Genomic DNA, 13,408 nt, shown 5'->3' on the forward strand with positions numbered 1-13,408 from the left:
ATTACAATATTACAAATACATAATAAATGGAAATAAATTAAATTCTCTTTTAAATCAGAAAATAAAATGTAATAACATTACATTTCTTTAGGGAACGCTTCAGTGTTTATCGCAAAGGATGCATCTGCAGCTAACACATTCTGCTCTCATTAACATGTGAAGGCTCAGGTCTTTCTGATTGGCTTATCATCAACACAGTGTATAGATGATCTGGTCACTAGTATTTGGATCAACTAACTAATAATTGGATAGCAAAAGGTGCTTAATATTTTGTTTTTGTTTTTTTTTTACAGAATTTGAACCAAGTGGAGCTGAAACTGTCACATGAGGAGTTCAGACAGGATGTTTTTCATCTTCATGTATTTGTTCTTTGTATAGTTTTGGCTTTATCACTGCTCTGAGGACTTTGTTCTTTTAGGAAATGTCATGTTTTACAGTCTGCATGCTAAAGTTAACAATTACTCGATTAATTAATTAGCTGATGATTATTTCAGTAACTGATTAATCATGATTAATCCAATGAATTGTTTTGGCCCTATAAATGATTAATGTTGCTAGAGAGAATAATGTCAGTGCTGAAAGGAAACACAGACTCAGTGTTATCCTCTCTAAACCCAGACTTGTTTTTGTCCTCTTTAACTGTACAAGTAATCAACTTTTGCCTTTGCACTAATGCAACCAAGTGAACAGAATGAACAAAGTATCTGGCATAGCGTTGGCTGGTGACAGAGTTCCTCCTGCCTACAAATATTTCCACTGTGATACTTGGCTGTACAAAGGGGCCAAATCAATAAGCACTGCTTTCTCTTCTCGGGTTGAGTCATCAAGACTGCTGCCCAAAGCCACTAAACCGCACTGTGTCACATATGCGCACACTTGAAACCGTAACCTTTCAGTGTGTGTCATTATACTTGATGCAGGGCGATTGTGACTTGTGTTGATGCACTTTCACGTCTCTCAATGACCAATGATTAATTCACTGTGATGAACCTCAAGCTGAAATCTGGCTGTGGAGCTTTACTCTGCACAACATTTTATGACTTTCACATAATGTTATGATGCAGCCCTGACTTATTAGCAGGAGTTCTGTTCTCAGGCATCTGAGCACAGACCAGGAGAATTAGCTGACTAATGAGTGCTTCATATGAAACTTGCACACTCTAGCAGAGCTGAGCTTCACTCTCTATACTGTAAAATGAGTGCAGTGGTTTCTCAAACCACAGAGACATGTTGTGTCAGAGCAATTTAAAGAATACTCTTCCAGACAGCAGATTACAAACAGAGAGGAGCCAAAGCAGCAACAGAGTGACAAAGCAGTCCCACCAAACGGTGTTTTAATGCAGACATGGTCGAAAACCAACAAGTTCTGCTCAAACTTAGATGAATTGATTCTTACATAGATCTGTTTTTTATGCTGTGATTCATACCTAGTTTTCTGGTCATTTCTTCACTTCAGCAACTTTCAGAAATTGTGTAACTTAGAGCTAATTTAGGGGGGAAAATTCCCCAGGTTGCTTCACTGACCTTAACATATTATTAAACATTGTCAGCAGATGACTCAGTTGTCTTGGAGCTGGCTCCATTTATTCATGATAATAACAATTATATTAAGCACAAATATAGGAATTATGTCAATAATAATGTAATTATTAACACTTCCCTGCATCTTTTGGCTTTGGTGTAAAGCTGCATTTCAGCAATTGTATTGTTTTAAAACGCACGCACGCACGCACGCACACACACACACACACACACACACATATATATATATATAATTGTTAAACATCTGTCTTATTACATGGTCAATCCATAGAGAAAGAAAAAGTGTAAGTTTGAATAGGACTGATGTTTAAGTTAAAAGCCTTTAATTGTCACTCTGAAAACGTTTTCATGTTATCCAACAGGTAAATGAGGACACTGGTGTCCTCCTGACCCTGACAGTTAAGGCACAATTAAAGCAGCATGCATTGTCCTGTTTGGCTTAACAAGTGATTTCAGATAGGAAGTAGTGGTGAAGCAGGGGCGGAGCCAGGAGGTGGCCACCCCAGCCTGGGGATTGCTTCTTCTCATGGGGAGGTGAATGCAGGGGCAGTCCTAGCCTGTTTGGTATTCCATCCATCCATCCATCCATCCATCCATCCATCCATCCATCCATCCGTCCATCCATTCGTCCGTCCATTCGTCCATCCATCCATCCATTGTCCATTCGTCCATCCATCCCTCTTACACCCTTGTCCCTCGCAGGGTCAGGAGGGGTGCTGGTGCCTATCTCCAGCGAACGTTTGTGCGAGTCAACATGACCCTGGTCAGGTTACCAGTCCATCGCAGCCTGTTTGGTATTGTTTACTATTAATACATTTATATAGAGATGCCTTGTGTTTGGGATTCACCAGCTTCACACATTTCTCAATTTAGACTTCAAAATAAAAGGGAATTTCCCTGGGAGACAAAGCAACTCAGGTGTCAGTATTAGAACCCAATGGAATTTTTTAAATGTATTTCAGAGATAAGAAAACATGAACAACAGCATGCATGGTCAAACATTTTTTTTTAATTTATGTTATCAATAGCAGCAATAGATATTTGCATGTCTGTTTCTGTTCCAGCAGCCAAAGCCTATAGAGTGAGACACAATGATGGACTCACCATGAGCAACATGACCTCTAACTCCAGTCTTATCTTATCAGCAAACTTATATATTCATTCTGCTCACATATACACAAATGATTACATGCACACACACCCACACAGATGCACATGCATGTGTACAGATGTGGCTTTTGAAGGTTTTGACGTGGGCGCTGCTTCTGCGTCAACTTTTTCCTACGGGGAGACTTTCCACTTGTCTTTTTTTCCATGAGGCCTTTGAGAGTGCACTTTTAAAAAAGATTTTACTTTGAATTTTTAACTGTTTTAAATAAAATTCTGCCATTCTTATTCTCAAATTGTGCAGTAATTACTTTCCACAGGGCAGCATTAATATTTGCAAAAATGCCTGAATTAGAAAGAGATGATTGTTGCTTTAAAAGTTGTGTGCATGACCTGGTCGTGTTTGTTTTAAAAGGTCTTCCATTCGGTTGGGTTTGGGGTGTATCATCCCTCAGTAAGGAAGTTTCCTGTTCATGCAAATGTAGCAATCTGTATTCTTGTGTTTCTGTTTATTCAGACGGTTGCACAGGAAGAGGTTTCAACAGATTGCTGTGTGTGCAGGTGTGCCATCTCTGCAAAGACATAACTTTTTTTTATTCCAGCAAAATCAAAGAACTTTTGTTCATTTTGGAGATTGGTGTGCTTATATAATGATGTGGTATTCGCTTTGAGGCTATTGTTGTAACCAAAATAGGGTAACAAAACAAAATGTCTCAAAAACTGAAAATCAAATTCATAAATATTGTTGTAAAAATTAATTTTTAAGCTGAAATAAGGACAGTGTGGATCACATGGAGTCCAGCAAAGGGCTGAGACACAGCAGCTCCTCAGAGACCCGTCTATAGATAACTCCAGTGTTGCTATCACATGTGCAGCGCGTTACCATATAAGACAGTTATATGACTAACTCTGCACACTGACATACTATGTGGGAAGTCATGATTCATGCAAGCTGCATTTAAACCAGCATAGCCCAAAAATACTCTGGCATGCCATCACACAAACACATACACAACTATCACACACACTCACAATCATACATACTTTAGTTGCTCAGTCATCCTCAACACCCACAGACGCTGATAGGTTTAGATGCCTGCTGGTAGCATGCAGAGAGAGACATTAGAAAGTTGTCACAGCATAGAGTGGAATAACAAAATGACTGGATCTGTGCTTAGACCTTTCTGAGGTAAAACCATCCAGCTGATAACTCTTCATTGTTGTCTTCATTGCTGTGTATGTTTTGGGTGTTTTTGGGGGGATGTAAATCTGATGTTAAAGAGTAATAAACTACAGCTTCTGTAGAAGTCAGTGCATTTCACTAGTGGATCGAGCTTATCTTCTTCTGACACATGCCGATACCTTTCTCTGTTTCGTGTTATGAGATGTTTGGTTTCTTTTTGTTAATTTTGTGAACAGCACCAGAGATTTTTTGTAACTTTTCAGTCTCTGTGCTTGGTGCAAAGTGATTGAGCTTCAGTTCATGTTGATGACATGTTGATCTGTCTGTCTTTGATTCAGTGTGGGCTCCAAATCATTCAGGTCCTTTAAACGGTTAGGCTAAGTGCAGACTCATGTGGGGAAGGTCATGCAGGTGAGGTGGTTGTGTGGTTCTCAGGCTGACTGTGATTGGTTAAAGGTTTGTGCAGCACTTTGGATGTGTTCCTGGTTATCCAAACTGACCTCTGAGCATGTAAAGACCATCACCCAGTCGGACTGCTTTAAAGTTGGGAGTTGATTTGGTAGAACATGTGCTCCTCATACTTTGAACTGAAGTTTACTTTTCATGCTTTTATCAAACTTTGGCGTATGTTAGTTGCACTTGGTTTTTCTCTACAAAAGCTAAAGTGGAGTCATTTCTAATACATACTATATAACATTTTATTGTCTTTATTTTTACATTTACTTCTTGATACAGCATTTATGGCTTTGGCCTAATTGCATCCAACAGATATGAATAATAAATTCCAATAAAAACATGCTCATCCTCAGTGTAATGACAGGGATCTGGAGGGATCCTCACAGTAACACAGTGTTCATGTCCCTCTCTCTTCCTGAATGGGCTCTGATGAGAATGCTGTGAGAGCAAAGCAGCAATTGAGACTAATCCTTTTTCTGTTTTATTACAAACCTGCTCTGTAAATGAATCACTGAGAAACAGGTCGAAAATTATGAATTTGATGGAAATATTGTCAAATGTGTAAAACTGATCAACTTATGACTCAAATATACAATACAGAAGATTGAAGGTACTGCAAAGAAAGCCTTAAACTTCTGTTTCTACCTCTGTCCTCCCTGCTGAACTGGAATGACTCAACTTGTGCTATTATTGCTCATTACACTACCACATTATTACAATTATTAGATGGTGCTCACAAATTATGATCATTACAATTATGCCATTCCATTCTAGCTAATATCTCCAGAATTATAGAATATGTGTTTGTAAGGATTTTCTCTAACATAATTAAATATAAAATAATATATTTCCAGATGCCTGAAGTTTTATCTGTTGCTGTCTGAAGATGGGAAGTGAGTGTCATTATCCACAATAAAACAAGCCCTCTTCTGATGTGTGCTGAAAGGCTACTCAGAGAAGAAGAAGACATTGTTACATACCCAAAGTACAGTTTGCAAATGAACCATCCATCCATCCATTTTCTGAACACCCTTGTCCCTCAGTGGGGTCGGGAGGGGTGCTGGTGCCTATCTCCAGCTAACGTTCCGGGCGAGAGGCGGGGTACATCCTGGACAGGTCGCCAGTCAAATGAACCAATTGACTGATATATATTACAGGAAGATAGTCTGAAAAGAGATTAAAAAAAAGATGCAGAGGAGGGGATAAAGAGATGGAGGCAAGAGAGAAGAAGCAGACATCAAAAGGATAAAAGATGGAACAAATTATAGCAATGAGACTCGTTTAGATTATGTCTGATGCCAGCTCAGCAAAGACAGAGGTCATGTGAATAAATTAACTATTAAAGAATTTGCCTCAAGAAAGTGGTTACTTTGTTGAAAGAGATGCAACCAAAAAGGAGGAGAATGAACCAAAAGACGAGAGCCACAGATGCAGCAATGACGACAAATAGGGTAGCAGATTAGTTAATCTCATTAATAGTAGCATTTCGTCCTGAATAGTCTCTTATGCTTCCCGGTGTTATTATATAGAAGAGACTAAACCAAACAGGCAGAGGGACAAGAGAAAGCAGCTAAAATGACAACTACAGGAAGGCAGAAGGAGACAACAAGTTAGAGCTATGTATTAGAGAATATAAGACCTGCTGTCAAGCTCATTGGAGATCCCCTCCCCAAAGTTCCCAAAAAATATAGCAATGTCCCAAAGCACATTACAAAATTCACAACACAGTAGCTTAAGGACAGCCAAGGGTTTAGGAGTGGTCATCACAAAGTCTTGCTCTCAGTCCCTGTGCACCACTTCTGAAACACAGTGAGAACGCTGTGGAAGGATACCCAGAATGTTTGACACAAGTTTATACTTGAAGGCGGCAAATACAGACAACAATGAACAAAGTAATGATGGAAAATCTCTTATTGTTCTGGAATTTATCAAATAGAAAAATTTTGGTAATACTAACTGAACTAAAACAGAGAAAGTACAATTTGATCTAATATCAGACAGAGAGGAATTCCTGGTTGTCCTCTGCTACAGTGTATGAAAATGTTTGCTGGTTATGGGTGATAGCAATATAAGTGATCTGTTAGCCCAAAAACTGTGTTTGTGTTGATGAGGAAGTTAGATCCCCCCCCCTCATGTTGTTGTGTAATGGATGGTTGTACTTGAACTGCAATTTCGTTTTCTTTCTGACAATGACAATAAAATTCTTCTGATTCTGATTCTGATTCTGATATCAGTCTTCGTCCACAGCTCTGGACCAGTCTGCAGTAAACCATGTGGTCGGCTCTGAGTCTTCTCACTTCTCAGCATGAGAATGTCAGTATCTCCTGAAGAGGCCTGACAGCTCCTGGTCAAATAAATTCAAAATCTGCAAAAACGGATAAGCTATCCGGAATGTCAGATATTTGATGTAAACTGTTATTTTCTGAAGTTTATATCTGGACATGTCTGTTGGTACACACCTGTGCACGTCTTCTTGTGCAGTTTGTGTCATCATTGAATATTTTCTACACGGCAACATGGTAGAAATATCATGTTTAGAGAACTCTACACATCACAACCACATCTACAGGATAGAAAATGTCATTATCCCAGGAAAGCCAGAGAGAAATATTTTGGTCGGCCAGCCAGGAGCACAGTTGTTGCTGATGTGGTTGTTAAAACGGAGAGCTCTAGCTGTTAAACTATTCCTACAAGTTGGTCAGAGTTGAACATTAACACAGAGCTTTACTTCCCTAACTGCAGTCTGTGTTTGTGTGCTGCTGTTTGTGTGAGACATCATTGTTAATTTGTTTTCCTGTGGGTAGTAGATTATTTACATGGGCCCTCCTCTGCTGAGTTGTCAGTTGTGTTTATTCCTATGGCTGACTGGACCAAAGCTCACCTCACAAGGCTGCTCCTTTGCTACTGTATTTCAAGCTTAGGGTCAGAGGTTCAGCTGTTTGCTGGTGTGTTTCCCAGCTGTTGGAGGGCTTGTTTCTAGACGTGTTTATTTAAAATAAATAAAAAGTAATCAATGCTTACACCTTTCAGTTTCATCAACTTTGTGAGAAAAGATTAAAAAAAGCTCCATAGATTTTTATAATGCTAACCTATTGCTCATGTAATATTCTCAGTGCCTTTCTGGCTGCTTTAAGAAATAATAAAACTGGGATAGCTGGGTACAGACAACAACTATAAAATGTATAATATTGGAGCCTTTAACATAAGACATAAGATTTTTTATTTGTCATTATGTTTCCAGAACGTAACAAAATTGTTGTGGTACCCTCAGTAATAAATGGATAGATAAATAAAGTCTCAGCTGGGGTTGTGTGCCTGGTGGTAGTCATTTAAGCCAGGAAAGAGTTTCATTTTTACAGGGAAGGAATACGGCTTTTCATTGTTTTTCATTCTGATTGTCATTTTCTTTAAACAAAGATACCTTCTGTCTTCACAAGCTGGAAGATAGTCTCTGACTTCTTGCTTGAAGTATTAATAAACATTAGTTCACAACTTACAAATAAGTACCAAACTCAATGCAGATTGTAAATATAGTAATTACAGGTCTACTTGTAGACACCAGTAAGGATGAACTTTCTGTGTTATTTTACCAAGAGGATTTCAGATACATTTCCTCTTTATCAAATGGACATCTTCTCCTGTTGAGTATATGAAATTTGAGTCAGTGAGCATTGCTTAGATTTTTTCAGTTATTCAGTCCTTTAAGCTGCAGTATGTAACTTTCATTAAAAAAATGTTTTTTACATCCTTGTTAAAACTGTCCCTGTGTTGTGACAGTATAATATAAGACAGGTAATTTGTGAAACAGTGGAGCACTTCTGCCTTCTGCCTACAGAAATACACAGCTCGGTCAGAAAAGACCTATCAGAGCCGGGAGGAAGATCTTAGCGCTGTCAATCATCTTAATGTGCATGATGCTCACACCATCCCCCTTGTTCTCTGCTACACTAGAGCTAGTTCCCCAAACCAGGCCTATCATGAATGAAGAAACTAGTTAGCATGATGGACGAACAGTCATCCTCAACATGTGCTTATCTGTATCATGTCCTGCTGACTAAAGTATTCCTTACATTAGACCAGTGCTTCTCAACTCCTGTCCTCACGCCCCCCTGCTCTGCATGTTTTAGATGTGCCTCTATTCCAGAACAGCTGATTCAAATGATTGCATGACCATCAAGTACTACAGAAGCCTGTTAATCACCAAAATATTCAATCCAGGTGTGTGGCAGAAGGGAAACACTTAAAACATGCAGGACAGGGGGGGTGAGGACCGGAATTGAGAAACACTGCATTAGACAGACACTGCGTTCTGTGCTCTGTTTGTCTCAACACCTTAATGCTAATCTCTTAAGTTTGTACTATATCACTACGTCACACACATTACACGGTCCTGTCTTAGTCTTTTAAGATGGTCGTTGCAGTTTTGAGATAGGTCAGACATGAATTAACTTCAACCTCCGTTCTGCACCAGCTCTTTTTAGCAGATCATTGAGGCATAAAGAACACATGTAAATCACAGATTGAAAGTATGATCTGAAAGGGGATTATGACTCATGTGCTCACTCAGGGAATGCATATAAAGTTTACTTTATCTACCATCTTGTTTTTTACGTTAATTTCTTCCCGACCAGAAGTAGGGTGTTTGAATTAGAAGACTTAATGATGATGTTACTTTCGGTGATCACATCTAACCCTCAACATTTATCTGAAAAGCTACACCAACTAAAGCAAACACACACACACACACACACACACACACACACACACACACACACACACACACACACACGTCTAAGGGCTCTTCAGGGAAAATCTAATTTTGAACATTGTGTAGAACTAGGCCAAAAGGACAAAGTCACCTCATGTTAAAATCTTCATTCTGATTCAGTTCACTTGTGTTCCTGTGACAGCCTGCTTGTTGCACTGAGCTGGCTGCATTATTTTCCTCTCTCATTTTAAGACCTGCACTAATTACACCCAGTCTCCCCAAGGACTCAACTGATTGGTCTGCTGTTCAAGCTGGTTTCTTTCCTGTTGCCATCTTTACAAACAGGATGACATGGATGCTTTATGCCATCCAAACGGAGTGATTGCAACAACGGCCACCACCATTCCGACATACATGCAGCCGTGATTGAATTAAATCTGATGCTGTTTAACCCTTTGTCTGTTGCTTGTCACATCACTGTATATAGCTGGGCGGCTGCAGTCTTTGTGGGCCTGATAAAAATCCAAATAAAATAAAAATATGTCTGCTCCTGTGCTCCAGCTGCTTCACAACGTGTTAAACCAGAAGTCCTGGAATCCTGTGACGTCACCGAGTCAAAAGTTGCTCATAATAAAAGAAAAAACTGATGCCTGGTTCTGCCTCTGAGAGACTTTCATCACATCACAGCAACTCTCTTGCCGTGGAGAAAATTTGGTGCAGGACCTTTTACCTGCCTATGGACTTTGGGGAACAATATGAGGAAAAGTGAACTTGTGTTAATTTATCCATGGACATGAAAATACATGGTCTTTTGTGTACAAAATTGGTTTTGTCATTCCTTCTATTAAAAGGTCTACAAATTGTAGTGTTTGGTCTTTGTTTTATATACAAACTAACTCAATTAAATCCAACTTGTCAGGAGGGATGCCTGGATGGCACCACTTAAAGAGATAAACTAGATAACTTTGTAAATCATCACATTGTCCTAGTCAGTAAATCAAAATACTCCCCTGCTCTTCGCTAAGGTATCCTTAGTGACTGTGTTCAGAGGAAGTCCTCAAACTGACACAGAACCACATAGTAGGAAAGCAGAGGAGCAAAAAACCCAAACACAGTGTGGTTTGTGTCATAAAATGTAGCCGTCAAAAGATTTTCTACCTTGTAAACAGAAGCCCTCAGAGCAGACAGATACCAACATGATCTCATATAAAGGTCATATGAGGACGTTGTGTTTGTGTAAGTGTGTGTTTAGTGTGTGTTGGAGAAAAGATGGAGCTCTCCTTCCAGGGAGAGGAGAGCAGAGAAATGTTTGGAGGGAAACCAGTTGAACTGTCTCATCTCTTGAAGTAAATATGGAATCACATTCCACAAATATGGACGTATTGAGCTCACAGATACCAAACAAACCTGTTTCCATTTCAGTTTCAACTTTTGCACATTGGTACTTTATTAAACAGGCTGAATGATGAAGCTGGCTGCTGTAGACTGCCATTACTGATGTCAGTCCCATGGCATGCACTCACTGGACTTGATTGTAAGCTGACTCCACCAATATTTTGCTTCTATTTGTAGGGTGTGAGCGGCATGTCCGTGGATGAGAAGACTGAAGACCCCATGTATGTGTATGAGTCGACGGTTCATTGTACCAATATCCTCCTCTGCCTTAATGACCAGCGGAAGCAGGATATCCTGTGTGATGTGACTGTCCTGGTGGAGGGCAAGGAGTTCCGAGGGCACCGGGCCGTGCTGGCTGCCTGCAGCGAGTATTTTCTCCAGGCGCTGGTTGGCCCAGCAGAGAATGCCTTGGTGGTTAGCCTTCCAGAAGAGGTAGGTCTGATAAACACACTGCTACACTTGTTCTCGTGCTTGCTTAGAACCAGTTCTTTCTGTTCCTACTACCACAAACTCTTGTTCTGGTCTCTGATAAACTGTTTCTTTCTTAGCACCAACTCAGTGTGGAGAAAATGCTTTTTTAGGAGTTGGAGGTAGAATATGGAGACCAACAAACTATTAAAATCTAAGCGATATATTTAAATCTCCAGAGTTATTGTTTTTATTTGCTAAAACACAGAACCTTCAACATTAAATCAAAGTCAAATGTTGGAATTACAAGCTCATTGTTTCTACCATCTTGATGTGCAACCTTTCAGAGTTTAAGGAAGTTAGTGCACCATTTCATAGGTCATATTTTCTAAATCCATTAACAGAGTTTTCTTGAACTGCTTTCTTCATGGTTTAAAAAAAAACATTTGCTTAATTTGTTTGAGCCAATGAGTTTGTATAATTTTTAAGTGAGGCGAACTAATTAGATTTTACAGCATTACAGGGACAGATAGAAGACTTCTTGGAGTTTGGTCCATACCAAAATGTGAATCTTCAAGACACTCAGAGCTAGTGCTAATTACAAGTAAATGCAATAACAAAAAGGCTAACTAGCAGCATTTGGTGTTTATGGAAGGTGTTCTTAACAAGGTGACAGGCACAGAATGGAGGAACAACATGACAATGACACAGGGTGGGTGGAGTGTGATTGAATCATATTATTGTTCTGAGAACAGATGGCAGGAAAAATCTGTTTTAATTAGATCTGTCATCCATTGTAGGATAAAGATAAAAGCGTGAGATAAGGGAACATTATTTAGTCTGTAGCAGTTTGATTGCCAATTAGCATGTGCTATCTCACACCAACCAGCACCAGTGACATGTAGCACTCAGCAGCAGGTTGAGCAGCACCTCACCTCCGTATCACTTTGTACTGATCAGAGTCAGGAGTTTTCCAGAGTCCAAAACACACATTTTCTTCAGTTATTTTTGTGTATTTTAGTACACAATGATAAAATGATTTATGATGTGTCCTGAAACCCTGGCTGGATCCATGTGAAGGAAAGACCTGATTCACCACCAGAGACCAAAGCAAATACTGGTCGCACTGGAATAATTAAGTGATAAAGGCACCCCCTTGACATATTGATGTCACACACACAAACACATGCACGCGCGTGCACACACACACACACGTCTCTAAAGATGCTGCTGTGAAAACTGGGCCACATCCCACATGTACAGTGAAGCTGTGGATCCTCAGTGGGACCAGAATGCATTAATAAAATAATACTTGTCACATGTTTTTTATTTTGCTTTGTTTTTTTTTACAGAAAAGATCACTTGAATCAAATTGTCATCTTATATAAAATGAATATGTATTTTCTTCCTAACTCAGATAATTAATGCGTGGCAGAACTTTTAGTCCCTTCCATTCGGTGGCTGCTGGTATAAATAAAGTGTGAGCTGCAGTGTGTTTAGGTGTGAAATGGACATGTTGAAGTAAATGTTCAATGAAGGTGTCTTTAATGTTGTGGGGATAGTTACTGCTGTAATAAATCACATTCGTTTGGTCCTTATGATTTGACAGTTTCACATTTTATTGAAATTGCTGCATAATACAAAATTAAAACCCTGGATGCAGAGAATTAGTGTAGTGAGAATTAGTGCTATATCTTTAGGATAATTTTCCTTCTGTAAAGTAAATCTCCCAAAGTTTGGGATATACAGAGGAGTTGCCTGTCAGAGGCAGGTCAGTTACCTGCAGGGTAACTAACCTGTTTATCTCCATCCATTCTGCCATCAACTTTGACTAGATTCCTTTTTACTTGCTGAAAAATCCCCACAGCATGATACTGCCCTCGCCACTTCTCATGGTCAAGGTGTGAGTTTTTTACTTCTAACACGTTTTCCATGTACAAAACATGCCTTGTGGAGGAATTCAACTTTTTTCAACAATCTCACACTCTACCATAAAGCCAGATCTCTAGGTTAAAAAACTAACAGCTGTCTGGTCCACAAACTGTCCCTCCTTAGCTGCTCCTCCAAATGAATCATGAGCATCTTGGCTGCTTCCCTGATTAGTGCTCTCCTGTCAGTTAGCAGGATGACCATGACTTGGTAGTTTATAGTTGTGCCATTTTCTTTCTCTTTGCAGATGATGGATGGAACAGAGTTCTGAGAGATGCTTGAAGCTTTGGCTATTGTTTTATATTGCTCGCTATCCTAATAATACTGCTGATAATATTTCTATAACATTTCTATTTCTATTTTATATTTATTTTTAGTTATAGAAATAGCCATAATATCCCTTTCATGCATAGTGGTCACTGCAGTGGACAGCTAACTAAAAGTCATTTTCTTGTGTTTTTGTGGATTTTTGTGTTATAAAAGCACTGAAGTGGACACTAGTGCATGATACAAAACACTATCAACTACACTCTAAAATGTGTATTTGGGCTGCAGTTCATCTTATGGACTAATTTACATTAATTTCACTTAATTCTTTTGCTTTTACTATGACAACTTACTTTTTGTGTTCATTTAACTCAAAACTACATTACTTAAAACAATTGAGTTCAATGCCAGTT

General features: G+C 39.2%; 1 protein-coding gene across 1 annotated transcript in view; it reads left to right on the forward strand.

Moving 5' to 3' along the window:
- Nucleotides 1–10,548: 10,548 nt before the first annotated feature.
- bach2b (BTB and CNC homology 1, basic leucine zipper transcription factor 2b) overlaps nt 10,549–13,408 on the forward strand; it is a 32,349-nt gene continuing 29,489 nt past the window's right edge. Inside the window, exon 1 of the mRNA XM_015019126.1 lies at nt 10,549–10,823. Coding sequence (XP_014874612.1) covers nt 10,581–10,823 — 243 coding nt within the window. The 5' untranslated portion in view covers nt 10,549–10,580. The remainder of the gene's footprint in view (nt 10,824–13,408) is intronic.

Source organism: Poecilia latipinna, unplaced genomic scaffold, assembly GCF_001443285.1.
Source record: "Poecilia latipinna isolate Pla-1442-1.1 unplaced genomic scaffold, P_latipinna-1.0 Scaffold2378, whole genome shotgun sequence".
Lineage (NCBI taxonomy): Eukaryota > Metazoa > Chordata > Actinopteri > Cyprinodontiformes > Poeciliidae > Poecilia > Poecilia latipinna.